Raw genomic sequence first — 27661 nt, 5'->3', positions numbered from 1 at the left:
GAATAAACCACGTCCACAACTACTGGTTATACATCATTTGACACAGATTCAACCAAAAGATTACGATAATGACAGGGCTTGGCTCTTCATGTGGAGCATGCAAATTCCTGAGGAGAAAATGTACGAGTGGATGTGTCTTTGCACCTTACTTTTGTTATGACCAGGCCACAACCCACTTTGCAGCAGTGCACAAGGTGTTTGGTGCAAGCAATGTTTCGAAGCTACTATTACACTTACCTGTACAGAAAAGAAGTGATGCTGCTATCACCATATCTTACGAAGCACTGGCTAGAATGAGGGACCCAATATATGGTTGTGTTGCTCAAATCTTTGCACTTCAACAACAGGTTACCAAGTGTCACCTAACCTCTTTAGAACCTGAAAAATCATGCTGAAAAACTTTAGAAAATCAGTTTGTCAACAAAAATTTCTTTACTTATTTTGCCTTGCCATGCAGGTAGCAAGACTACAAGAGGAGATAGAAATTCTTGGGACCCAAATGGCAAACTTTGTGGTTGCTGCCCCTAATGGCATAAGCACTCAAGCAACTACCTATCAAAATAACAAGTCACAATTTGGTTCACCATATCCACATGAGACCATGAACACAATGCATTGTCATCAAGCTGCATCAGTCAACCATACAGGATACACAACTGGAAACCAAACTTTTGATAGCCAAATGAATGGACAGCTGCCTCCATATGCATGGGATGATGAAAACTTCCTCTGTGACTCTTACACAAACCCATTTACAAGAAGCACCGAAGAAGTGGATCCAGAAATATTTGCGAATTATCTATGGTTGGATAGTAGCAACAATACCATAAACTTGGAAGGTATAAATTGGGAATAATGTCAGGAAGAAATGAACTATTTTTGTTGCATTCATCTGGGAATTTAAACTTAGTTTAACTACGAGAGAATAAGAACATTGTTACAATATTATGGAAATTGAAATCCAAGAGAATTTCAAATAGAACTGAAATAATACACAACAAATTTCATCAAGATTAATTTTGACGTAATTTAAAATGTATTAACTCGATTCTACTCGAAATTCTCAAGGAATTTAATTTTTTATCATTTTGTAAGGAAATTTCATCTTCGCATAGTTGGAAAAGGTAGATATCTAAGTGAATTCCACGCAAATAGTTCATTCACTCCAAACATAGCCCAAGTTCTTTTTTTTTCAATTAGGGATACCTCATATAAGAAGAGATCTCCTCTGGTTCCACTCAAGTTTTGCACCAGCCATTCTGTGATATCTGTACATTGCCGTGCTTCTGTCTGTAATTATATGAATGTCCAAATACCCATCATGTGCCTACATAAACTATTAAGCTCACAACAGCACTAGCTTGCATAAATTATATGCAGCCAGAACATTTAATATATGACCATTTGGACCATGGTCATGTCAATCAGTCAATTACAGTTATAAATTACGAAAAAAGAAGAGTAAACAAAGACGAAAAGTTATGGATGATTAACATTTCAAGAGTTCTTAATGGCCCTTAAACAAGTATCTCTGAGTAGTGTTATCAAAAACAAAACAAAAACCACTTAATGCTGTTAATTAAGGTGATTGATGAAGTGTCTAGGTCTAGGAGAATCAAGAATCATATAAAAGACAAAGTATCTACAAGTTAGAAGTACAACAGCACATCTAGAATGAAATATCCATAGACATGTATGCTTGAGTAACATAGATTAATACCCACACCTTCCCCTAAATGTACTCAGGTTTGGCCAACTATTTCCTGTCACGGGTTTTACTAAGATATCTGGAGATGGTTCATCGAACTGCAATTGCATTCTACACCATCATCTAGTTAGCAGGTTTAACAATGCCGCCAGCACAGGAAATTACTTCTACAAACTGAGGAGAAACTCTAATGGCATGTTTGGTTCAATTCCTATTCTGTTCCTAATTTGTTCCAAGCTTAGTTTTAGATCAGCATTATCATGTAGAAATAGAACATAATTTTCATGTTTGACTTATTTCCACTTCCACTTTGAACTCTTTGGAAGTGGGCTCTTATTCATACTTCTCAAAGTGAGAATTGAAATTCCACCTGCCAAGAAAATCGAAATGGGGAAAGGAGGTTAATTAATAATAAAATCACATTGTAAATAAAATTGTCTACAAATTAGTCAGAATACAATGAGAATTGAATAAGCAAAAAACTTAAGAGTTGAATACTAACAACATACAACAGCATCCTCAAACTTCAGGAACTCTTTCAGTTTCCATGGTTGTTTTGGTGAAATCAAGCATTTGGTTGTCAATTCAATAATAAGAAAGTTTAATTGACTTTTAAAGATAGAGGATCCAAACCAAAAATCAATACAAACCAGTGAAATCTTCATTTGCCAAGTATGGTCTCCTAGGATCATGGTTTGTGTAAACTCCAATAATATGTAGTAATTTACTCTGTTCCATGCCATTGCCAATTTAGTCCTATCTGAACTGAGGACAAAAGATATCAAACCATCTACACTAAAAGAATTACCAGTCCTTCCGTTGCTGGCACAACTCTGGATTGCAGAAGGAACTCAACCTAAAGCGAAAGACACCAATTTACGCGAATAAATATTATAATTTTTAGAGCTCTCTCAAACCTGGAAAACCAAGATATATTATAATTTGGAAAACAATTAAAATATAAAAGCTTTTAAACATCTTGGGCAGGAAGTTTGACAAGCAAAATACCATAGCATTGCAGCGAAACTTACAAACGAAAGGAGAGAGAAGATTTAACATTTTCACCCAAACTATTAACGGATGGTAAAATGAGATATTAGCAGGCCAAACATTACTTGGATAGCCAAGGCAAACTTACTATTTGTCTCCACTCCCAATTATAAGGGACTACAAAACAGTTAAAGCAAAAAGAACCTTAAGAATCATCTTGAAGAGTGAAAATCATCCATTCCTAGTACATGGATATACTCATCCAAAGGACTAAAATCAAATGAAGCACTTCCCTACTTGCAAATTAAAGAATCTCATAAATTTCAGGGAGGGAAAAAGGCCAAAGTTTAGATGCATTGATGCAAAGGTCTTCTAAAGTGCAATATATAAAAATTTATGATAATATTGCATATATAATACTAAAAGGACATGGAAACTAGCACCTAGCAAGTTTACACCCTTGAAATTGGCCCATAGAAATATAGGCATCTTAAATCTTTCTCTTGCTTTTCCTGAGATAGACAGACATCTTAAAATTGGTACCTATTGGCACAAAACTTTTTCTTATGAAGTTAATAATGTGTCCCATCACTAGACAGTGATAAACTGCAAAGAAGGTAAATGCAAGCAATATCACCGAAAACCATATAACGCCTCTATGAAAGTAGCATCATTGTGGCTTTTAAAAAAAGTAGCAGCATGATTGCAAGATAATCCCATTTACTGAACACAGATATTCAGACAATAATCAGTCCACCGATCAACACATCCCTATCCAATATACTTACCAATTACATTTGTTAATCACTTGGATTTTAACAGGACATTCATAAACAGAATGAAAATCAAAGAACAACATCCAATGTGAACCAGCCTGCTGCCTGTATCTTAATTGCCCTAATGAAGCGCAAAATACAACTGTAATAAGTATAATTTTCATTTCATAAAGGCCAAAGCCCTTCATACATTATGCATTAAGTCACAAAAGGAGAAGAAACCACAAGATAATTGAAAGGATGTCAAGAAAATGTCAAAAGTTTCACTGCTCCATTTGTCAAAATCATCATCTGTATTTTCATCAAATGAAAACAAGAAAAGAACTTTAACACCTTGGACATATTGAGAAAATGACTAAAACAGACAAGCAGTCCTCCTGACTTGAAAGCTTTATGAAGCTTGTGCTCGGCAGGCGAATTGTGGGTTCAAGATACTGAAAAAGCAGCTGTTCAAGAGAGTAAAGTAAACCTAAGAAAGATTTTAAAGCAAGAAAAAGAAATTGAGAGGAACAATAGAACGAAAGATTACCATCTTAAGAACACCATTCTCTAGCATTTTGGAACATCTTTAACCATGGGCTTGGCCCTTGCTTGTCTACATTCCAATGCTTTGGATACCATGGGAATTGCCACATCAAGAAGCAACGCTCTGGATGAGGCATCATGGCTAGATGCCTCCCATCAGGGGAACAAATTGCTGCTACACCTAAGGGAGAACCGTTCACATTGAAAGGATACACTTCTGTTGCATTCCCATCATCATCACAATATCTTAGAGGTGCCAAGTTTGAGTGGAGTATGCGATCTAGAACACCATCGTCAGGAAAGTATGCTCTACCCTCACCATGGGCAGCCCAGACCCCCAATGTGCTGCCTTCCATTCCTTTAAACATCATAGCAGGTGAATCCTTTATTTTCACACTTGTGAAACGACATTCAAACCGTCCAGACTCATTGTGAACAAACCTTGGCTGTGATGGATCCCCACCAGCACCAAGTGCACCTCCGACTTGGGGGCCTGGAATCCACCCTAACAGAGCCATTAGTTGACACCCATTACAAACACCAAGACTAAAAGTGTCTGGCCTTCTGTAGAACTCCTGAAATTGATTTAGAAGAGGCTGATTGAACCGGATGGAAGCAGACCAACCTTTTGCTGAATCTAGAACATCAGCATAGCTAAAACCACCAACAAAGACAATTCCACGAAACTCATTCAGAGAGGTAGCTCCATTAAGAAGATCTGACATGGTAACATCCCAGGGTTCAAAACCGGCAGCAAAGAATGCTGCAGACATTTCTCTATCACCATTGCTGCCTTCCTCTCGAATTACAGCCACTTTTGGTTTTGAAGTTGCAGTTATATATTTCTTATCTGTAAAAGAAGGAGTGAAAGACAGCTTCCATGAAGGTTCCCTCCTGAACTTCAATCCTTCTTTCTCTTGCTCCACGCAAGACAGCAATCTTTGGAATTTTTCCAGCTGAAAACTAGTATCCTCCCACATATCTCTCAGAAAAGAAGTCTTCTCTTTTAAATGAGTCACCCCATCAACTTTCAATTCTACAAAAGGTGAGGTGGTCACTTGCCCAATGATGTCAACAGAGATACCGGCACTGTTAAGCTTTCCCATTACAGTATCCAGGTCCTTCTTGCTAACCTCAACAATAAGACCAAGCTCCTCAGCAAAAAGTGTCTCAAAGAGGCTATTTCCTCTGGAGGTCAGGTCCAAGGTAATACCTCGATTTCCAGCAAAAGCCATCTCCATGGCAGATGTCAGCAGCCCACCATCACTAATATCATGACCAGCAGAGATCAGTTCATCTTCGAGAAGGTCCTGAATGCCCTCAAAGACTCTTTTCAGATAAGGAACATCCTCAAGATCGGGGCAGTCATCCCCAACCTGGTCAAAAACCTGAGCCAAGGCAGAGCCACCTAACCGTCGCTTTCCCTTTGCCAAATCAACGTGAAGCAGAACACCATCATTTCCTAACTTCAAATCTGGAGTCACTGTCTTTGTTATGTCAGAACATGTGACATATACACTAATTACGAGATTTCCAGGAGCCTTCACAACTTCACCAGCTGCATGGGCTGCCATGGAAAGACTGTCCTTGCCCCCATCAATAGCAATACCAAGTTCAATCATTGCTTCAGAAAGCGCTATAGCAGCATCATACATAGCTGCTCCTTCCCCATCGAGCTTGGCAGCATACATCCAATTCCCACTTGCTTTAACATCAGAAAGGGATGTAACCTTTGCCCAAACAAGATTTGTTAGAGCTTCCCCAACAGCCAATCTTGCCATGGCTTTTGGATTAAGCAAACCTTTGATGGGCTGTTCCCCAATTGCACATGCAGCTCCCGTCAAATCTGTATATGTTTGAGCAATGACTGCAACATCAGCAAGAGTGATTTGCAATGGGCCAACAGTTTGTTGCTGTGCAACAAGACCCGTTACACATCTATCAACTTTTGTTGTCAAGAAGCGTTTTGAACAGACTGATGGAAGTCTTAGCACTCTCTTCAATGAATCCATTACAGTAATCCCAGGAGCAATATCAAGCGGATCTCGGGTATCAACCACATGGTGAAACTCAAAGGATTTCTGTGGCATGTCACCAAGCACTTTATCAAGTTCGAGATCCACAGCCGGAGGAGGTGGAGGAAGCCCATCTGCGCGACATTTTTCAATAGCATGGCTGTCAATCAAAACAACACATCCCGCCCCGCTAATCGACCCTATAACAGCCATTGAAACCCTCTCTCTTTGACAAATAGATTGTAAGAGGGCACGACTTTCAGGCTTCACCAAGATTGCATCTTGCTCCTGATATTCTGCACCCCATATCTCCAAAACAGACATTGTGTGATCACCAACTACAATTGCCCGTACATCAATCTCAGCACCCTTTGGATAGATGATTTCTTTAACAACGTTACAGTTTCCACCAGCTCCCTGATCATGAATGCTGATAATCGGGTTCTTCTCCCCCATTTCAACACAAGCACGAACAACACGATATAATTTCTGAGCCATCTCAGCATCTCCACGTTGTACAGCATTAAAATCAAGCTCTGCATCATTCTGCCCACTAACCATGCTTGAAGCAGCTCCTCCTCCCATTCCAATACGGTATGCAGGGCCACCAATCTTTACAACTAACATTCCAATATCAGGCTCCTCTTTCGATATATGGATGTGATCAATCTGTCCAATTCCACCGCTAAACATGATTGGCTTCAACCATTCTCGTCTTGCCCCGCCAGGGAGTCTCATTCCAAAGGTTCTAGTGTATCCCTGAATCAAAGGTTCTCCAAATTTATTCCCATAGTCAGATGCACCATTGCTAGAATCAATGAGGATCTGCAAAGGAGATGCCAAGTTTGTTGGATACTTAAAAGAAGGATCTTCCCATGGAGCATATGAGCCCTCTATATTGAGATTCCCAACACAATAACCAGCTGTAGCTGCAACGACAAACGACCCCCTTCCTGTTGCGTGAGTATCTCTAATTCGACCTCCGGCACCTGTCTCTGCACCAGGATAAGGTGCCACTGCACAAGGGAAATTATGGGTCTCTGCTGTAAATAAAATGTCAAGATCTCGAGTAGCCTCATTTAATGGACATGTCACACCAGGCTGAACTGGCCTTAGTTGATTGACGAGGAAGCCTTTTATTGCACTTGAGTTATCTTTGAAACCAATTACTGAGTTATTTGGGTTTGCCAGCAAAGTGCTCTTAACAATCTGCATCAAGGTCCTATCCATGGGTTGCCCGTCAATAACAATCTTTCCAGTGAAAAACCAGTGCCTGCTATGCTCACTGTTAGACTGTGCAATATCAAAAAGCTCCACAGTTGTTGGATTCCGCTTAATTTCCTCCCTGAAGAGTCTAGTGTAATACTGCAAATCCTGCTCGTCAAAAGCTAAACCCATTTTCTGATTGATCTCCTCCAATGCTTGCCGACCTCTCTCCATGACAGGCACATAATGAACCTCATTTGGAACCACACTGGTCTCAAACGATGTGAGCCGCCGGGTATAAACACACTCGGTCATTCGATCGTGAACCAAAGCAGCAAACTCATCAATCTGATTCTCCAGCAATGCACCTTTACTATACAACAAGTACCTCCTTGACCTCTCCAAGCGTATAACTTCTGTTAATCCACATGCTCGACATATTGATACAGCATTACTAGACCATGCAGTAGTAAAAGACAACCTAGGCCCAACTTCAATAATCACAGCATTCAATCCTTCTCGCCTCTTCTTCTCGAGAAAACTACAAGTCCCCAAATTCTCCGGCTCATATGTCTCTTGAAGAAGCCATTTAAGAACAGACATCTTTTCACTCGAAAGCTCTGAATCAAGTCCAATATTAAAACATTGTTCAGTTTTCAAACCAACAACCTGGTTTGAGATCTTAGTCTGCACTGACTTCAGCAATTCAGCATTTGCACTTTCCTGGATCAATGGGACTCGATAAAAATGTATAACTTTTTCTGCAGGCTTGTCAGTCAAGCTGCGCTGTTCCTCAACAGAGCTGCTGACACCCCCAGAAAAAACAGCTCTAGGCCTTGATCGAGCAGAACACCTCAAGGAAGCCCCTCTTCTACTTGATATATGAAGCCTTGAACTTCGATTATAAAGTGTGCTCCATAATAAATGAGGCCGTTTAGCAGCAGAATTTCTGTGCAAAAACAACGTTTGCCTACAGGTGCCCTGAAATTAAAACACAAAGGACCATAATTATATCAAATTTTGCAGCTGAAAACCACCATATGTCCCTCAAAAAGCAAGCAATGAACCAAAACGGACAGAAGGATTTTACGTTATTCGATGAAAATGACAAGAAAATTGAACAAATACGCCTAAAGCCTGATCGAAGTCAAGTTCCAAATTCACGTAAGTTCAAACAGAAAAGGAAAAAACAAAACCAAAACTTTCAGAAAGAAAGCCTCAAAAAAACTTCCCAGCGACCAAACATAGAACAACAAATAAATGAAAGAAACATACTTGTAAAAACTCAGCTGCTGTAATTTCCTTAACACCAGCCATTTCAACAACCTGCGCACGTAAAGAGCAATTCAGTATCCTCCAACAAAGAGCAAATCAAAAGAAAAACTCCCAACGGATTTCACGTGGAAAAAAAAAAAAAGAGGCTTAAGAATTTCGTGGAAAGCGAAACTGATCAAACATTGACTGATACCACCATGTAAGATAGAGAACAGAAAGAGAGACACCTTTAACAGAGTAACAAAAAAATGCTCCGCGAACTGAGACAGGGAGTAGCCCTAGTGAACAAGTGGCGGTGAACCAGGGCTTTTGGGTTGGACAAAAACCCTACTGATTTAACCGGGGGGGACGAGAACATATTGCTTTTAGCTATTTAAATTTTAAAATACGAAGCTTGATCATGCAGCTGATGCCTCATCCTCCAAGGGATCCACGTTAGCGGCGCTTCTTCTCGGTCGACGAGGCTCTGTAATCTCGGCCTGGTCTTCTCTTGTTGCTGAACAAACCCTATCTGTTTGCCCAAGAACAACTTGGTTTACTGGGCTTTAGTCTGACAACGATCCACCATGCGGGTTCAAACCATGTCTAGCTTTATGACTAAACATTTTACATTTCTAGCCCATAACTTTTGCTAATTGCGTCATCTCTATAATTTATGACGTCAGAGATATAAACATAAGTATTCAAATTTATAAAATCCCAATTCAACTGAAAAAACTCTTTAAGATTCTGCATTTTTCCTTTTTCCATATCATCTTTTGACATAATTATGTCATCATTTTTATGTTTCGATAAATTTATTTATAATTATAATTTTTTATTTGCTTGTGAAATAATGAATGTTTATCGTCTAGATTAAATTTCAAAGTATTATTATTTAAATTGAGTTCAAATTTTTTTTAAATAGAATTTATTATAATAATGTATTTTTTTTACATTGCTTATTTTTTATGTCAATAGATAAATGTCATATTATAAAAATAAATAAAAATATATGATTTCTTCTTATTTTTTATTTTCAACTTCGTTAACCGAATAAGATATTTCAATCCCTATAACATATGTTAGATTACTTAACTTTAAGTTAAATTATTTTAGTTTAAAAATGATTGAAGAGCTTCATAAAATAACATGTGAGATTTTTTATCTTAACCTATGATAAATAAATACTTATATGTATTCAGATAACTGAAAATTTTTAGTATTTTTTTTTTCTTTTATTATATTTTTTCTAAATTCTTAAGTAAGAAATTTTATTGTTATTTTTAAATACGAGTTTAAAGTTACTGTAGATAATAAAAATATACTTAATAAAATATTAAAAAATTTCAATATACTATGTTTTTTTTTTGTTGTGATTTTCATTTTATGACTCAACCTCTATTATAGAACAAGTTAAATATTTGAAATCATATTATGCCTTTAATTTATGATCATACTTATTTTCATTGTTACATGCATTTAAAACTTTTGAAATTATTGTCATAATTTATTTTTAATCTTATTACTACTAACATTCTAATAACCAAGTTTTGTCATTTGACGTTAAATCATTTCATTCCAAGTATGTTTATTTGCCCTTCTCATTATTTATTTTATAAAATTTACTTACGTAAGTTATATCCACAGTTTTATATTTTAGTTATTTTAAATATTTAAAATAATTGCATCATTAATTAATTAATAATATAAATATAAATATAATATTTAATTTAATGCCCAATATCAATAACAAATTACGTTTACCAATAGTAAAGTTTGTTTATAAAACTAATATATACAAATGAAAAAACTATTAGTATAGATAAACATTAGTGTAAATCATCGAAAACAATTGACTTGCGTAGACCCACATACTTATCCCGATAGTAAATGCAAACATTAGTGTAAATCATACGAAGCAAACAAATAAAGCTTTTGCTAGTGTAGGTATATGTGGATTTACATTCTATAATAAGGATAAGGGTTTTTGACTATTAATATAAAGTTGTTTTTCTTGTAGTAGTTATAAAAAATTTTATATTTTGTAAATATAATTCATCCATGTAAATATTTATAAAATAACTAGTTCATTTTCTAGTAAGGAATTTCGGAGAGGGAGCATTAAAGTCCCTTACAAACATAAGAATAAATGAAAAACAATATCTAAGAAAATTAAGCATGCCAATTGTAGAATTAAAACCCATAAATTTTACATAATCGTTATATGCAATTACTAAATGATTTTGTGAGTATATATGTATGTGTGTGTATATATATAAGTAATATTTTGAAAAGTGTCTTGAGGGGTTACCCAAAATATGATTTATGATACGATCGTGATTCATAACAAATTTGTTGACTCTTTGTTCGTAAGGAACTAAATACATAACTTATACACCAACTTAGTACTCATTTCACCTACCTTTGACCAAATTAAAAGGCTGCCTAAAGGGACGTATAAATCCAAACTTAATCGTCTAACAAATTTCAACAAACATAACAAGTAATTGACATGCCCACTTAAGATCATATCATTTTCTTCATATGCATATACTACATAGACTTATATATTTTATATATTACTTGGGAATTTTTCGTAATCCATATAATTGGTGGAGGCCATGATTCACATCTTACAATTAATGTAATTAAATTGGTCAATACTACGCTTGCAATTACATCATACACAACTACAATTGTCAGGAACTATGTATACATATAATATGGTAAGTGTTAGAATCACTTCAATTTCACAAATATATATAAGTAATTTATAAATTCCTATATAAAAGGGGTAATACTCACTTGTACATACAGTAACATATATACATACGTATACATATTTTCAAGCACGAGAGAAATTTTATTCTAAGAAAAAACAAGGAAGTTACAAAGTTTATTGTTCCCTTAATTATGATTGATATGTTATTGCTTTGCCCAATATTGAGGAAAATAACAATGAAATATGCAGATTTATGAGCTTCATGTAATGACATCAATCACTCTGCTATGTATCAATAACTTGAATTCAACTCTCTCGGAGTTGCGATAACTTGAATTTAACTACGTGAAAGCTCGTTTCAGGTCCAAAAATACTAAAATATTTACGTTAGAGATAGTATGAAAATTCGTATCCCTCCAGTAACCACCAACTTCGAAAACTAATTAAACTCGAGTTTGGAGTCAAACTATGACAAAACACCACATATCTTCGTTTGATGGCCGAACATACGTTCTCCATACTCTAAACATTGGGATTCTATTCTTGTAAGTAACACTAAAAATTCTTTTTAAAATAATAACACTCTAATACTAAATGCCCGCGGTAGGCCAATGTGAGAAAAACTAAGTCATAAGATTGCCTAGAGAGAGATGACAGTTCTTCGTGTAAACTAACCTACTACTCCATTACTTCTGAAATATCAAAAGAAACAACCCTAACCAAATATGACTAATATTAGCAATAATGTTGAATCTTGAACTAGTGGGTCAAGGTGCCAAAGAAAAAGAAGAAGATGCCAAAGTTATGAACTTTACTTTTACATTATTTCAAACGGGAATCGGTCAAATATGAATATATATACAAATATATATGTATTATACAGATAGGCAACTTTTAAGTGGACAACCTGCAGGTGTCAATTGCAGTTTCTCTAAAAGCGACCCCCAGTGACAAGAATGGAACATGTACAGGCAGAATGAGGAAACCCTAGAGCCCCCCCAACAAGCTTAATATAAAGTACCCAAATGCAACTTGTAGGCTAAGATGATTAATTTGAGAGACTATATAACATATATAAATATATCCCAATAAGCCATAACTAGTTACTGCATGCCTACAATGTCCAATCAACTCGGACTAACATCACAGCCAAATCTTGGGAAGATTCAGATGTATCAACCCCACCCCGTCTCTATCTCCCTCTCTTTCCCACAAGTCTGTGTACACACGTATGCATATATATTTATATATTTATTCATGAAGTCCTCACCATTAAAGTCCATGAACAAGATAAGCTGGAAGTGTTGTTTCTTACCTTAAAAGGGGGAAGTCTTTGAGTCTTATGACTGCAATAATGCAACCCATTTCTCGACCTTTCTTGTTGATTCTCTTCTTTTACTGCGTAATCACAAAATAACACAATATACGTGTTTCTCTGCGTGTGTGGGGATAGATATATACATACATGTCCATCACAAAATATGAACTTGATTAGAGAGTTTTATTTTCTATCTTTAAAGAAAAAAAAAAATCCCAGAAATTAACCACAACAACTAAGCCAAGAATATAAGAGAAATTTCAAAGATTTTAGATTCACAGAAGATGAGAAATTACCACTAACTATATCTTACACATGATGATGGTGATGAAGTACTGTGAGATATCGATCAATTACATTAATCTTCCTTCTTTCTGCACAAAAACAAGTCAGCAAAAAATCCAACCTACCATATCTCTTCCTCTCTCGCTCTATCTCTCTCTTTTCACATATATATATGATCAGTAAGATGGAGGTGGACGAGGAGGGGGAACCCAGAAGACATCATGAGGCAATTGACCATTAGGGAGCTGCAAATTCTGGGGCAGATTATACAACGGAGGCACTGTGGCTTCACCACCTAAACCTTGAGTCGTCTGAGCATTACCTCCTCCACTACTATTTTCTTGATTCTCGTTACTTCCATTGCCGGCTTGTTGTTGTGGTTGAACGCCGCCATGGTCGTCCTCGACCGGGAGCCTCTCGTAGGTTGCATTGCTAAAGGTGGCGGCAATAATAATCACGGGTCCTGATGCCACCAGTGCACCCATCACGCCGCCTCCCACAACTTGACCCTGCCCGCCGGCTAGGTACACAGTGAGCCCCGTTGCGCCAGGAGGAGACGGTGTGGGCAAGAATGCACCGGAGAGGGACAAAATTTCGAACCTTCCTTGCAGGTTGATGACACCGCCCGGCGCGGCTGGTTGTCTGAGGGTGACGTTGGTGACGACCCCACTGCCGCTCAAAACGGAGACGCCTCGGTGGCGGCGGCGGGAGAAGGTGGCGACGCAATCGACGATGTCGCTGCCGCTTGCGATTTCCAAGACGTGGCTCCTTAGCGAGTTGGGGCTCTCTTTAGTTATCACGACGGGGGGCCTGGGCTTATTTTTTGAGCCGGGCGGCCTTCCTCTTGGTCGGCGACCGCCGCTGGAACCAGGGCCACCGCTGCTGCTACCGGGTTCGATGGAGTCGTGACCGGTGGCTTCTTCGAGTTCGAGACCGGTGTTGTTGTTATCGTCTCGGCTATCTTCATCTTCATGGCTTTGGCTTTGATTGACGGTGTTAGGAGTATGCGTAGTGGGGTTAGCGGAATGGTTACGGATGAATTCTTGCTCTCTTCTCGGACCAAGCCGGCTTAAACTGGTGTGTTCCTCTTCTGGGTTTCTTAAGTGAAGAGATGGCGGTGGCGAGATCTGGTCAACGTTTCTCATCCCTACATTTCCAGCCCACCAACGATTAGCCATGTTTGTTTCTGGAGAAAAGGAAAAACCCCTTTGTTTCCTTACTTCATTTCCTCTTCTTCTTCTTGTTTTGCAGTCCGGTCTTTCTCAATAAGAGGATGAGGACAAGGAAGCCAATACTGATAAGAAGCTTGTAGTTTTCTTTATTTTGGATCCTCTTTTGTTTGCCGTAATAGACTGAGAGATCTAACGAATATAGCCCCAAATCCAAACAGATACAATCCAAAAACCTTATCTCTCTCTTTCTCTCCCCCAAAAATCAATCCAAAACACTAAAGAAATTGCATGAATTAGACATCGGGGATATGGTTTCGTCTTCTTTTGCATGAAAAACCTAAACCCTTCTCCCTCCGAATTGAAAACGAAATTAATCAGATCCAACTAAACCCAGCTCAAACACAGGAAAACCAAGATAGATCCTTCAAAACCCGGTTAAGAAAAACACCAAAACGAGATATACATACATATCCATCTTATATTTTCGCAATCAATACCGTGAAAGTCCGGCAGAAAGGGTCAGAGAAAGTACAACCCTTTTTCTGGTCCTATTGTACTGATGAACAGCTGAAGTAGAGAGAGGAAGAAGAGGGAAAAAGAAGAAGAAAGGAGATACCTTTGTATGTAAATATATATCAATATTAGTACCTTTCAACACAGAATCATCAGCAGCTTATGCTATAGACTGCTGCGTACGGCTTCAGGTTCAGTCGAAGGGTTGGGTGGGTAGTGGGAGGGTCCTCTTCAAGTAGATTTGTTTTCCGAGTGTGCTTTAATTACCATTACGGGGTACCGTGTATGGAAAATGAGGGAGGGTGTGGGTGTGGGTGTGGGTGTGGGTGTGGGTGTGCGTACGTTAAAAATAAACACTTGAAGACCCAAAGGCGTACGATAGAGAATCCTGCACCCACTGGGGCTGAAGTGAAATCTATCGTAAGCGGTTTCCGCAGAGAGTCTGGTTTTCTCTCTCTCTCTCTCTCTCTCTTCCCACCCATTTTGAACCGACCAATGGGCAATTGATTCGGACAAGAAATTCACTTGAATTTCCAAAACTACCCTTTTATTTATTTAACAAAATTACCCTTCTGTTTTATTTTTTTTTAACTAAAACGTACTTCTTTATTATTATTAAATTTAATTAATAATTATTTTAATAATCTCATTGTTTTACTATTTGGTAATAATTTATGTTTAAATAATGTGTATTTTAATTAAATTATTTTGAATGTGATTACATAATGTTATTTAAAAGACATAATTCTTACATATTTATTTATTTTTTGGATTACACAGGTTATTTATATAATCTAAATGGGATAGGTAAGAGTTAAATGTGATTGAATGGGGGGAAAAGAAAATAGAGGGAGATAAGAGGGGCAAAATGGGAAATAAAGGGGAAGGAAGCAACTTGGGTCTATCTTTTTATCAATAAGAGTATGGGGTAACGTGCGCGAGAGCTGGTGGGAACACGTCACAGTCCGTCGCTCCCGACAACTTAAACCCTCCTCTCGAACATTAAAAAAAAAAAAAAAAAATCAATTTTTAATTAATATTTCAAATTTCCTAATTTTCTCAAAAAATTAAAAATTTAAGGGTAGGAAATAAGTCAAACGGGTTCGTGAACAAACTCATTTTGGTTTGACTAACAAAGACTTTACATTTAATTTATGAAAATAAAATTTAAAATATGTAATAAAATGTTTTTATTTATTTAGGAAAGAGAAAATTTACCTTTTTTAGTAGTTTCCTATTTTTCTTCACCGCTGTAGAGTGCAGCTTTTTTGTTTAGGAAACGATGGTGGCCATTTTTTGACACCTGCTTTCTGATGCCTCAGCGACTGCCTTCTCACTCTCTCTTCAATCTCAAGCAACCTCATCTTCTTCTTTTTTTTTTTTTAAAGAATTTCTTAAGCTTCTGTTTGAATCTTACATATGCAGGGAATTTGTTTATTGTGAATTAGTGTACTTCGAAGATCATTATACAGAAAAGGGGTATAAATATATGTCTTTTAACATTATTACAATTACCCTTTCTTTGTTTCTTAAACGCAATAACTCTAATCTTTAATCATTCCAAAAGTCTTAAAACCAAAAAAGAAAAAATTACAGTGGTAGATTGTGATTCTATTGAGCTCCTTTTACAATTTTTACTGTTTTTTTTTTTTTTTGGGGTGCTATATTGGTTATATTATTGTGTTTTATTATTTGACAATTACATAACTTGCACATCATACTATTAAATTATTATGAATAAACTAAATTCAATCAACATATATGTATATATATATTATACAAAATTGAATTATTTATACATTCAACATCATAAGTACAATTTTTACCTGGCGGAGAGTTCATTGATACTTATGATTATCTCAATGTGCATTTACAAAAGGGTGCGACAAATTCATCCTTGAAACTAGCATTCAATAGGCAGTCACTATGAATAAATGTTGATATCTCAATAATATTAATTAAATTCATATTTAGAAGTAATAATGAATGTGCTAATATGCTTGTCTACCTTAAATACATATTAGAATATGAACAAGAAGATTAAAATTATAAACTTTTAAATCATATCAAAAATATTTTATACAAAATTATAAGATAGTTTATATAATATTTTTGTTTTATCTCTTAAAATTTTTAAGACATTGAGAAAAAAATAATTTATGCTTTAATATTGGGAATTAGTTAATTGGTTTGAATCGTAATATCTATTTAAAAGATTAAAATTCAATTAATGTAAATTTTTTTTTTAATTACTCAAAATCTAAGCCCTATTAGTTTTCTTTTTTACTTTTGGATCGGAGGAAGTAACCAATCGACCCGATCCAGCCCAAATTGAAACCGACCCGAAAAAAATAATGAACCCACACTCATAGGTCTCAGCGTTCACATACAATGCATACCCATTTAACCACATCCTGTTCGTTATCCATTTAGGCAGACGATAATGGCACGCGCCTGTCACTGACTCACTGCTAGAAATTAAGGCCGTGTTTGGTTCCAGAAAGTAGAAAATGGCTCCTCTCAGCAATGTCTCGCTGTCTTCTAAATTAATCCCACCAAAACCCTCTCTTTCGTCAACCAAACCTCTTATTCCTTCTCATTCTCCCTCCCCATTTCGCCATCCTGCGCTGCAGGTACACTTCGCACCCTTCGAGCGTGAAGCTTTTCCTTTTCATTTCCTGTTTTTGTTTCTTTTCTCTTTGTTTGGTGGGTGTTGAAACTTTGGGTTTGTTTATTGTTTAGCAGGGACTGAAGCAGAAGCAAGAGGATTCTCTTCGCAAATCAGTGTTGTCATTAGGAGAACATGTGTCAAAGGCAAGCCTGCTTGCTCTTGTATCTGCGTCTCTGTTCTTTGCTGATCCTGCTATTGCTTTCAAGGTATGATCATTATATTTGTTATCTTTGTCTGGGGTGTGTTTGAAATTTTCAAGAATTTTAATGGAATCTAGTTGAAAATTTACGCAGTTCAACTTGAAGAACATGAAAATTTTATTTAAAACATATTAAAAATATGGGAATTTCTAGGGGAATTGGAACTACGTATTATAAACTTTAGTAAAATCAATAAAATTTGGAATGTATTATTATTATTTTAGTTGAAATTCAATCGGAGGTTACCCGTTTCTGATTTTAGAAGGAATTTCTACCATGAGCTAGTTAGGCTAATTGTAAACTTCCGAGTAAATTTTATCAAAAATTTTCATATTTTACCTAATTTTTTGTAATTGAAGAAAAACCCGGTTTCCCATTAAAGTAAAAGCTCTACTTCACCTCTGCAAGATGAAGAAAAATCATGACCTACATTGAGCATTCTACAGTACAATTCTTTTTGAAGTGGGTTTTATGTTTGCCTAATGAAACCATATTATACGAAAGAAGTATTGTCTTAGTATTATTATGGCTATTCAAATGTAGCAAAGTGGATTTTTTTACTTTTCCCTTGCATCATGTTGATGAAAATAAAATTATTTCATATTCAAAATTACTCTAGATATGCTTATTTTTGTAATTATTTGGGGGATACTGTTTGGAAGGGTGGAGGTCCATACGGTCAAGAAGTTACCAGAGGACAGGATCTTACTGGGAAGGATTTTAGTGGCAAGACTCTGATCAAGCAGGATTTTAAGACAGTATGTCAATCACACTATTTAGTTGATTCTTAAGTTATTTGGAACATTATGAATTTTAGATAAGTGGTTGAATTCATTTGTAACAAAAATAAGCTCTCCTGCGAACAAAATGTTTAATTGGGTTTGTTCCAATGGTCCTTTTCGTAGTCTATCTTGCGGCAAGCTAATTTCAAGGGTGCAAATTTGATCGGTGCAAGCTTCTTTGATGCTGATTTAACAGGTTTTGTATCTTATTCATGTCATTTCGGGCTATACATTGTAGCATTGCAAAACTACTTAAACTTTTGGAAAGAACTCAGAATAATACATCTAACTTTTTATACTTTGTTTTTAAAAAATCTTTGTGATATTTTTAACTTGCAAGCAGAATGGGAACACTTCTTTTAGTTCTAGTTTCTTCCGTGGATATGTTTATGTAGTTCAAGTAGATAATCTTCAAGAGGCATCTTAATTTTTCTTCGCATCTCCTAACATGTACCCTCCATTATTGCTTCATGCATGTGATCCTACATTTATGTTGTGTGTGGTTAAATTTTTAATCAATCAATACCTGTAACATTCATATTAGTTTTATTTATGCCTATTTAGAACATAAGTTGTTGTCTTTAACTTACCATCATCCATCTTGAACTTCTTGACTATGCAAATTCAATTCCTGAATTTCAAGGTGAGATTGAATACTTGAATTTCCACTATCAAGGTACTCAAGGTGGAATTGATTGTAACTCAGCTGTCACATTATATTCCAATTTTGTATATTAAGACTAATGCAAGAATTGAAACTAGGACTTTGAATGGGAATTGAACCAGAAGTAAGCTCATACTTTCATGACTACTTCCACTTTTATGTCTCTTATAACTTTGTTAAGCTATCAGCCTGTCATAAATATTTTCCCTAAAATTAAGTCTTCTGGATATACTGTCATATTTTCTTATTTTGTTTCTTATCCCAAAGAATTGGTGGTTCTACATGGCGCAGTGCTAAAATGGTGGTTCTTATGTTATAATCAGTTGTCAATTTTTATGATTTAGGAGCTGATCTTTCAGATGCTGATCTCAGAGGTGCAGATTTTTCTTTGGCAAATGTAACAAAGGTGCCTAGTAATTTCAATTGGCTGAAATTCTTAAACAGTTCCGTTGAGCTTTATGGGTGATCTGATTTATGACTCTCTTCTCTTCTACGTATTGTTTTCTACAGGCAAATTTAAGTAATGCTAACTTGGAAGGTGCACTTGCTACCGGCAACACATCTTTTAGAGGAACAAAAATTACTGGTGCTGGTATGTAAAATAGATCCCTACATCATTGTTAATATGTAGTTTTACGTGCCTACATTCTATCCTACTAAGTGATTAGCATGTTCTTGATAGGAATTGTTCAAATACTTTATGGTAAGAGTAAGAAACTGATGCAGAATGAGTTACAATAGATTTCCTTAATAGTTTAGAAATTATAATTATGTTAAGTCCATATTGAGGAGTATTATTATAGTTTTAGTAACTTATGATTTTTATTCTTATTAGTATTTTCTTATTTGAATTAAGATTAGTATTCATAATAGTATTAGTATTAGTTTCTTATTTTTATTAGCATTAGTATTTCTAATTTTACTACTTTATTATTTCTTATTCTAATTCTATTTAGCAAAGCTTACTTAGAGATGTTATAAATAGTTTGTAATTTCACTTATTGAATCATTCAAGTTATTTAACAATATTTTGAGAATTTTTCAAACTTATGGTTGTGCAATGCTATCAAACTCTTAAATGTGATACTTAAAACTTCTTAAATATGATGTGTAAGAAATCCTAGATGTTATGTTTAGATTTTTTTATTCCCAAATTCATAATTAGACAGATCAATTCTATTTGTCATACATCAAAAATCATCAAGACATAACCAACCACCTGATCAAATCAGGTGGTGTGATTTTGAAGGAAATCTTTACAATTATTTGATTCACTCTGTGTATATAAGGCACTTGATGCTTATGAAACAAGAGAAAGTTCTAACAGGAAGAAAAAAAAATTGATGCTGATATATAAGTTTACCGCACTAAAGATCTTTAAGTTTGTAAGCAACTAGATGAGATTGAGTTTTGTTATGATTTCAATTAATTCTCAATGTTTATATCAGTTTAGTAACTTTGTGCAGGAATCACTTAATATTTTGTCTTCGAGACATCGTAAGTAATTCAGTGGCTATTCAACAGTCACTAGGTTAATATGAAACTTTAGAAAATTACAACAGAGGCATCATATCATATGTCCTCGAGACATCATAGATTTTTCCTTTCAGATTTAGGCTTTACCTGTGTCTATTTATATAGGTTAGCTCTTTTGTCTTATTTCATATGATTTCCATTTCCTTGCACCAATCAAATGGAGACTATATGTTTCCTGCACTTTGTAAGTTTATCAGCTTAATCTTAATAGACTTCCCTCTATTCCATCAGATTTTACAGATGTGCCTTTGAGAGAAGATCAACGGGAATATCTTTGCAAAGTTGCTGATGGGTAAGATACATATTGTCTTGTATAATACCTTTGCTCTCAAATTTGTGTCTCATAGGAACTAAGCCAAGGGTTATTTTCACCAGGGTAAATCCAACAACCGGAAATGCAACAAGAGACACTTTGCTTTGCAGTTAGCTCTTTAGTTCTCGCATTGAACAGTCAGTAACAGCATACTAAGAGCAGTTTTCATATATTTCCGGTTAATGCTCATGCTATGATATACGTCAATTGTGTCATTATTCTTTAATATCAAAGAGTTGGCTTTAAATTGGATATTGTCTAGTGAAGGGGAATCCTATGTTCTCACTCACATCCAAAAAGAATTGGCTATGATGCTCATCCCTTTCTATTTTTTCCGGAGAAAAAGAAAATGTACGTATAGCATCGGTTAGGAACTGAACACATAAAAAATGTTATTAACATAGATTACAAACTGAACACATCAAGATTGTTATTATTTATCATAAATCTGATGATTCTTTCTAGTTATGCTGTTATGTATTCTGAATTTTCATGGAGCAATGCCCAAAAAACAGAGTTCTTTGGTCACTAAAGCACTAGAACATGATCATGGAATCCAATATTCTCATGGAAAGTAGGATGTTGATGCGATGAAATTTTCTTTTTCTTTTTTAGATTTCGTAATTTTCTGTTTTTTTAATCTAAATTTGACACGATTGATATTAAAAAGGAAAAGAAAAACATTCTCTGCGTCATTACATTATTATATTCCCGGAACAGGATTCCCTAAATTCTTGATTGAAATTCTAATAATAGTCTAGTACTATTGGTGTTGCTTTCTAAAGATTCATAAACAGTGAATCAAGAATACGAAAGATGCTGGGCTACCAAATATTGACTAGCATATCTAAACAATACAAGATTTAACTGTAGATATCATTTGTTTTTACTGGATTTAACTGTAGACACAACAATTATGTTACATTAATTTACCCTAAATCATAGTATAAAAACTGGGTCTAATGGAAAATCTACTTTATGGAGTAGGTAAATAATTAATCAAAAAAAGGGTAAACAAAAAAATACAGCCTGCTGTAACATCTTTTTTCTCATACTATATTTATTCTTTATTAACCAGTGGATATATATATATATACATACATATACCTGTAGAATTACCATTAAGAGGACTGACTGACCCATATATGGCTATATATATCTAGGTAGAATGTTCTCCCCTGATCTGCAGTTTCTAATCCTAATCAACATGCTGCTCTCTTTTCTGCTTCCTCGGTTCATTATTTCGCAACAATGCCTCCGCCGCTCCTGCTCAATCACGTAATAATTGTTAGGGTGGTAATTTTTGGGCATGCAAACTTAACGATTAACTGAGACGAAACTGAATTATCTGAGTTCATCTTATTCAATCTTATGATAAAAATTCATATATACAATTAATGGGGTAAGTTACCATTTAAAACAGAAGAAAAATAATGCTCACCTTGTTCCAATAATCTGGGTCCATCTTCATGGATGAGACAATGACTCTTTCTATTGACCTTGCACGAACATGCTCAATCTTGCTGCAATTCTCAGCTGGCAATATGGCCCTCCTATAACTAGTCCTGGTCCCCCTACTGCCAACCTCCTGAACCCAGTCCAGGAAATAAACGACTGGCTGCTCACACGGGTCACCATTCACAGGTCGGGTATTGAAAGTAAACGGGCCGTCACTCCAACTCCGCCATGTCTTGAACGTCTGCAAGGGTACCTCCAAATCCTTCGGTGATACCATTGATGTGTATATCTGAATGGTGTATCCCCACGATATGGATACGGACCACTTTCTCTTGTGATCATAGCAGAAGGTTTGCTGTAGGATCCGGTTAGGGTCAACCCGGTAAGCCGTCGTGAGGGTCTGCAAGGAGCTTATCTGAGTCTGGTTTGGGAAGATTGGATCCAAGTAGTCAAGGTGGTGGAGTGATACAAGTGGCACAATTGGGTGTGCTGCCAGGACTCCATATGGGTTCCCTCTTATATCAAGCTGAAAGTTTTGGAGTAGTATATCATGTTATATAACTAACGCATATAAAATACTGATGCTACTATATCATTGATACCAACCAAGAGCATACACACAAGAAAACTCTAAAAGATAGAAATAGATTTAATTGACTTTAATATTCAAGCTTTTATTCAACAAGAGACGGCAAGAAAATCCTTGGAAAAATCACTGGTCATTTTTTACCGTTTACTTTTTCACATAAAACTCACTCTCAGGAGTCAAGACCCAGCAATAAAAGCATTGCGGTATGCTGCTGGGTTTGGTGTGCTACCATTATGGTATAATTCTACCAAGTTAACTAAGGTGAAATTTTTAGGCAGAAATTTGTTGGTTTCTCGGCTAAAAATAATGTCCTCAAGATTTGCTGACAAATTAGGTTGTGACACCCAAAGGATATGGTCCCTTTTTGAACTTTTAAGCTCAAATTTTGACAGGTATTACTCGGTCATTCTTACATGGATCTAACTGGAAGTCGAGACTGTGAAAGTTGCAACTTTTTTTTTTTTTTATATCCGCTAGCTCTCTTATCTTCCTCTTTTTTTTTTTTCATACCCCAAACAAAAAATTCTCTCAAGCAATTTATTTAAAAAAAAAAACAAAATTAAAGGACTAGATCCGTTGGTTTTTCTTCTTTTGGGTCAAAGAAAAAACTCTAAGCTGATAATTATTCAACCCAAATTTACTAGACTAAACTCATCCACCGCCATAAATATAGGAGGATAAAGTTTAAATGATCTCCCAAACGCAGAAAGTTCAAAAAAGAAAAACTACACGTGGCGTGACCATATCACACCTCAATCTCTCCATGGTCGGGTTTTCAACGGCAGTGATAATGATATGACAACTTTACATCATCATCATCCACGCGTACATCCCAAACGCTGCCAAGTGGAGCCTTCGAATTTAAACCAATAAAAACATAGACACGCGTACCTGATGGAACCCACGCTCTCTTGTGAACGGCACGCCGATTTCGCTCATGCACGCGGCGATCCTCTGATCTGAGCCGTAGAAATAGTAGTAACGATCAAGACAACCGTCCAGAATGTTGACCAGCCGCTTAGCCAGCGCGTAGCTGACCGCGAACCCCCCACCTCCAAACGCCATCTCGTACGAATGCATGGTATCCTGCTCCACGCTCTCCGAGTTCCCGCCAACGTACCACATCTGACGGTGATCGTACCTCGCTAACACCGAAACCAAGTTATCAGCGAAAAACACCGTATCATCATCGCCCATCACAAACCACCTCACCTCCGGCAATTCCAGCCTGTAACTGTCCCATATTATACGGGCTATCCGGACCGCCGCTCTGGAGCTCGAGTACCTAAAACGGGTCCAACCCGGATCCGATACCCGTACGGGTACTCGAAATTCATGGCGGGAAAGGTCTTCGCCACTGTTGGCTTCTCTGTCCGTTTGATTCGCGGTATGCTCGTCGAGCCAAACGAAGCCGCGTGTAGCGTTGGACGTCCACCATATGGAACTGTAGCGGCTGCGGTCGCGCCACGTGTCGGCGGAGCCGGCTATGCAGAAGAGGAGATGGGAGAGGTTCGTTGGCCCGTCGGAGACGTATTGCATTGCGAAGTCGCTCCGGGTCGGGTTGGGTAACCGGAGCAAGGAGCCTGGTGAGGAGAACGTACCGTAGAGGACAACGGACACGGAAGCAACCAGGCACGTGACGAGAGAGAGGCGCGTGAGAAGCACGAGGAAATCACGTGGTCTCTCCGGCCAAATAAAGAAAATCGACGACTGGAGCGCGGCATCGCGGCTGAGTTCGCCGCTTTCGCACTTCATTATTCTTCCTTTCTCACCCCCCCACAAAAAATTTGAATTCACGAATACGTCTTGAATTGCACAAGATCTTCCCAGTTTTCACCCACACCCCAGCTCTTTCCTCTTTCCTCTGTCCTCTCTCTTCTTTTCCTTATTTTCCTACACTAAAAAACTTAAATTTGTAAAACTGCGTCAAAAACTTAAAAGAAAAATCCTCCGTTCACGCCCAGAAATCTGAGCGTGGACGTTGACGAAACGAACCCCAATGCCCGAAAAACTTTTCAATCAAGCCGCTTCAAGTCTATTCCTTTGAGCGTCGAGAAAGCTGATACCATCCACCATCAAGTCAATATAAGAAAACCAGAAGACAACCTCAGAAATTTTATCATGACGGCAATAACCCTACCTGGAAGAGGATTTTGCATAGAGCAGCCCTGGGTTTTCTCGGTAATTAATTATTATCATTATTTTTTCCGATTTTGAAAACAAAAAATTTATCACTATTTTTTTTTTTTTTTTTTTTTTATAACCTTTTTGGTGAAATCATTGGAATGGTAAAAAAAAACTTACAGCGGTTTAATTGTAAATCACTTGCGCGTAGATGCGGTGTCGTTTATGGGGGTGCGGAGGGGAACATGCTAATAATAATACTAGTTGATCAAGACTTGGGTCAAATTTTTGTTGATGCTTTTTTTATATTTTCTAAATTCAGTGAATGAGATAATAAGGATTTATTTTTATAGGGTTTGAAAAAATAGTAAGTTTGATGCACATTAAAATTTTGAAGATCTTATACAGTAAAAATTTAAATAATGAAATGTATAGTCCAAATATAATTGAAAACCGGAGCCGGCTATTTCTGTTGACGGTGGTGCATAAATATGTATTTCTCTTAACATAATAAAAGATATTTTATTTATTTATTATTAGGTCAACATAATGAAAGATCTTAGTCGCTATTTTATAGTAAGAAATTTTTTTTTTGTATATTTCCTATTTAATTAGTTTTTTTAAATATTTGTGTATAAATTCATCACAAAACATCAACATTCAAATAATATACTTTTCAGTTTATTGCAAAAGTATTGGAGCTTAGAACACATCGAGGTATTTTATTCAACTGAAATATTAGTATATGTATTATGGAAGTCAGCCTAGCCTAATGCATGTTTTTCTTTAGAATGAAATTTTTTGTGCAAATTAAAAAAGACGGGGGGTGTGGTGGACCAACTATTTGTGGAGCGGACGGAGAAAATATCAGAATTGAGGTTCTCGCCGACGCTGAGGAGACAATTGCATAATCATCATTTAACTTTTTATGGCAAGGTCTTGAACGAAGAACAAACTTGGGGAAATGTTTATAGCGATTATGTTACTAAACGTCCCAAATCTGGTCTTAGCCCTATTATGCTCGATATCATACTCAAACCCAAGCAGTTGGATTTACTTTCTTGCTTTAAATAGATTTTATTTATTTATTAGAAAAATACCCATGCATTCAATTCTTATGTAATTTTTTTTGTTTTTAATCCCAATTGAATATTTTAATACAAATTTAAGTAATTATTAGGACTTTAAACTAAATCTTAATACATTCGTCTACTAAATCTTGAAAAAAGAAACATCTGTAATTTAAACAAATGTACTCCACGGCCGCCAAACAATCGGATTCCTCCAGTTCAACATCGAGGAAGCCAGATGAAAGAGCCAAGACCAGACCCATCTTGACGCCATTCAGTTCTGCCTCGAGAGAGCAAGAAACAGCGTGGCGGTAAAGCCGCGACGCCAGTTGCCGTCATGATCACGGATCAGCCCACCAGCAGCGCCGATGTTGGAAGATTTGATATAACTTCCATCGGTGTTGATTTTGACCACCCAAGAAATTAAACGATTAATGGCGATGAACATCCTGGCACACTGGATCTCCGACGCCGAAACTGGACTGGCTTATATATATATATATATATATATATAGCCCATTAGACCGAAACAATTGGGCTTACTGTGTATGAGGTGTTTAATTATTATTCAGGAGAGTTTAATTTATACATGATATTTACAGATAATTTAATTATTTGTATTTAACATTGTAATTGACTTACGCTTTATTTATAAAATATGCATATTATAAATGAGAATATAACTATTATAATAAAAATGACTACGTTATTTTGATTACGTCGGAACTCAATTATGAACATAGAAAAGAAGAAATTCACGAATACACGAATGAATATATCAATATACATGGTTTTAAATTTTATAAAATTATTAAAAATGTATAAGTTCATTGATTAATAATTTATTAAGGTTGACATCTAACAACATTCATCAACAATCGGATAATATAAAATGTACAATTACCTTAAAAAAACTGCTAAAAAAATATGTAATATTTCATTCCGTCATTATTACTCCGGATTAACCATAGGATATGGTCTAACTATCAAATTCTAATAATTAACCAATTATAGTTCATGTCAATTATAATTGATTAATGAATAACATAAGAAACTATTTTCTTTATTCATTCAACTGCTCTGTCTAAAGTCTTAATTTAGTCATTATAATAAATAACAACATAGAGTTTAAACTTATTACCGAAGTTGACAGATTTCGTTATTAATTCTACAGGTATTTAATCACACTCAATATCCTTTCAACTATAGTTTTATGACTATAGGTGTCTATAATCAAAGTATAATAAATGATTTATCAATTATTATGATGATATCAAATTTAAAGAAATTCTTACATCTAATTAAAATCAGAGAATATTTTATTAACAGTTTAATATAATATTAACAATTAAAAATTCTCAATTGAATCAATTCAATGATCATATCTCTCAATATGCATAATTTATATATGTGATTTAGTTAATGAGATCAATTAATCTTTCTCTTATAGAGACCATTACATATATATTAATCTTACCGAATCATTAATGATCAAATGATTAAGAATATTTTAAGTTAAATCATAAAATATTTTATTCTTGTTATTAAAATTCACATTTTGATGTAAAATATATAAATTTAATTAAAAAATTTATCACATAAATTAAATGATATGATAATAAAATACTATTAATATATTTTAAAATAAATTGTTAAATAATAATGTATTCAACATATTACATTGCATAACACTTATATCTCCAATAATATATATATATATTACACAGATGTATATACATACTTGATCAGAAATTTTCGCTGTATGGG

The 27661-nt window shown here is 35.8% G+C and overlaps 5 protein-coding genes across 6 annotated transcripts; 2 read left to right on the top strand and 3 right to left on the bottom strand.

Moving 5' to 3' along the window:
- Positions 1-68: 68 nt before the first annotated feature.
- On the top strand, positions 69-856 carry LOC110824043 (LOB domain-containing protein 33-like). Its single transcript, XM_022054553.2, has 2 exons — positions 69-347; positions 458-856. The coding sequence occupies exons 1-2, from the start codon at positions 69-71 to the stop codon at positions 854-856; spliced, it is 678 nt and encodes a 225-aa protein (XP_021910245.1).
- Positions 857-3611: 2755 nt separating this feature from the next.
- PUR4 (purine biosynthesis 4) lies at positions 3612-9021 on the bottom strand. The gene is made up of 4 exons (XM_088212905.1): positions 8723-9021; positions 8496-8546; positions 4004-8201; positions 3612-3920 (listed from the first exon to the last, which is right to left on the bottom strand). Exons 2-3 carry the CDS (start codon positions 8535-8537, stop codon positions 4008-4010), a joined length of 4236 nt encoding a protein of 1411 aa, XP_088069031.1. The 5' UTR covers positions 8538-8546; positions 8723-9021; the 3' UTR covers positions 3612-3920; positions 4004-4007.
- A 2248-nt stretch (positions 9022-11269) lies between these two features.
- On the bottom strand, positions 11270-14937 carry LOC110819372 (AT-hook motif nuclear-localized protein 15-like). Its single transcript, XM_022048539.2, has 2 exons — positions 12814-14937; positions 11270-12597 (listed from the first exon to the last, which is right to left on the bottom strand). Exon 1 carries the CDS (start codon positions 13978-13980, stop codon positions 12979-12981), a length of 1002 nt encoding a protein of 333 aa, XP_021904231.1. The 5' UTR covers positions 13981-14937; the 3' UTR covers positions 11270-12597; positions 12814-12978.
- Positions 14938-16911: 1974 nt separating this feature from the next.
- LOC110819259 (Tetratricopeptide repeat (TPR)-like superfamily protein) lies at positions 16912-21121 on the top strand. 2 transcript variants are annotated; one of them, XM_088212902.1, is made up of 8 exons: positions 16912-17120; positions 17230-17364; positions 18021-18116; positions 18264-18336; positions 19149-19210; positions 19315-19396; positions 20572-20632; positions 20716-21121. In XM_088212902.1, the coding sequence occupies exons 1-8, from the start codon at positions 16998-17000 to the stop codon at positions 20765-20767; spliced, it is 684 nt and encodes a 227-aa protein (XP_088069028.1). In that variant the 5' UTR covers positions 16912-16997; the 3' UTR covers positions 20768-21121. The 2 variants fall into 2 exon arrangements, with proteins under 2 accessions (XP_088069028.1, XP_088069030.1); XM_088212904.1 differs by having other exon boundaries at positions 16914-17120; positions 17233-17364.
- A 380-nt stretch (positions 21122-21501) lies between these two features.
- LOC110819386 (beta-1,3-N-acetylglucosaminyltransferase lunatic protein, putative (DUF604)) lies at positions 21502-24924 on the bottom strand. Its single transcript, XM_022048553.2, has 3 exons — positions 23592-24924; positions 22095-22637; positions 21502-21919 (listed from the first exon to the last, which is right to left on the bottom strand). Exons 1-3 carry the CDS (start codon positions 24453-24455, stop codon positions 21803-21805), a joined length of 1524 nt encoding a protein of 507 aa, XP_021904245.1. The 5' UTR covers positions 24456-24924; the 3' UTR covers positions 21502-21802.
- Between the last annotated feature and the right edge of the window lie 2737 nt (positions 24925-27661).

The sequence above is a fragment of the Carica papaya genome, chromosome 2 (assembly GCF_054855325.1).
Source record: "Carica papaya isolate Zhongbai chromosome 2, ASM5485532v1, whole genome shotgun sequence".
NCBI classification, from domain to species: domain Eukaryota; kingdom Viridiplantae; phylum Streptophyta; class Magnoliopsida; order Brassicales; family Caricaceae; genus Carica; species Carica papaya.
The sequence above is the reverse complement of the archived record's forward strand: the minus strand, read 5'-3'. Positions and strand labels throughout refer to the sequence as shown.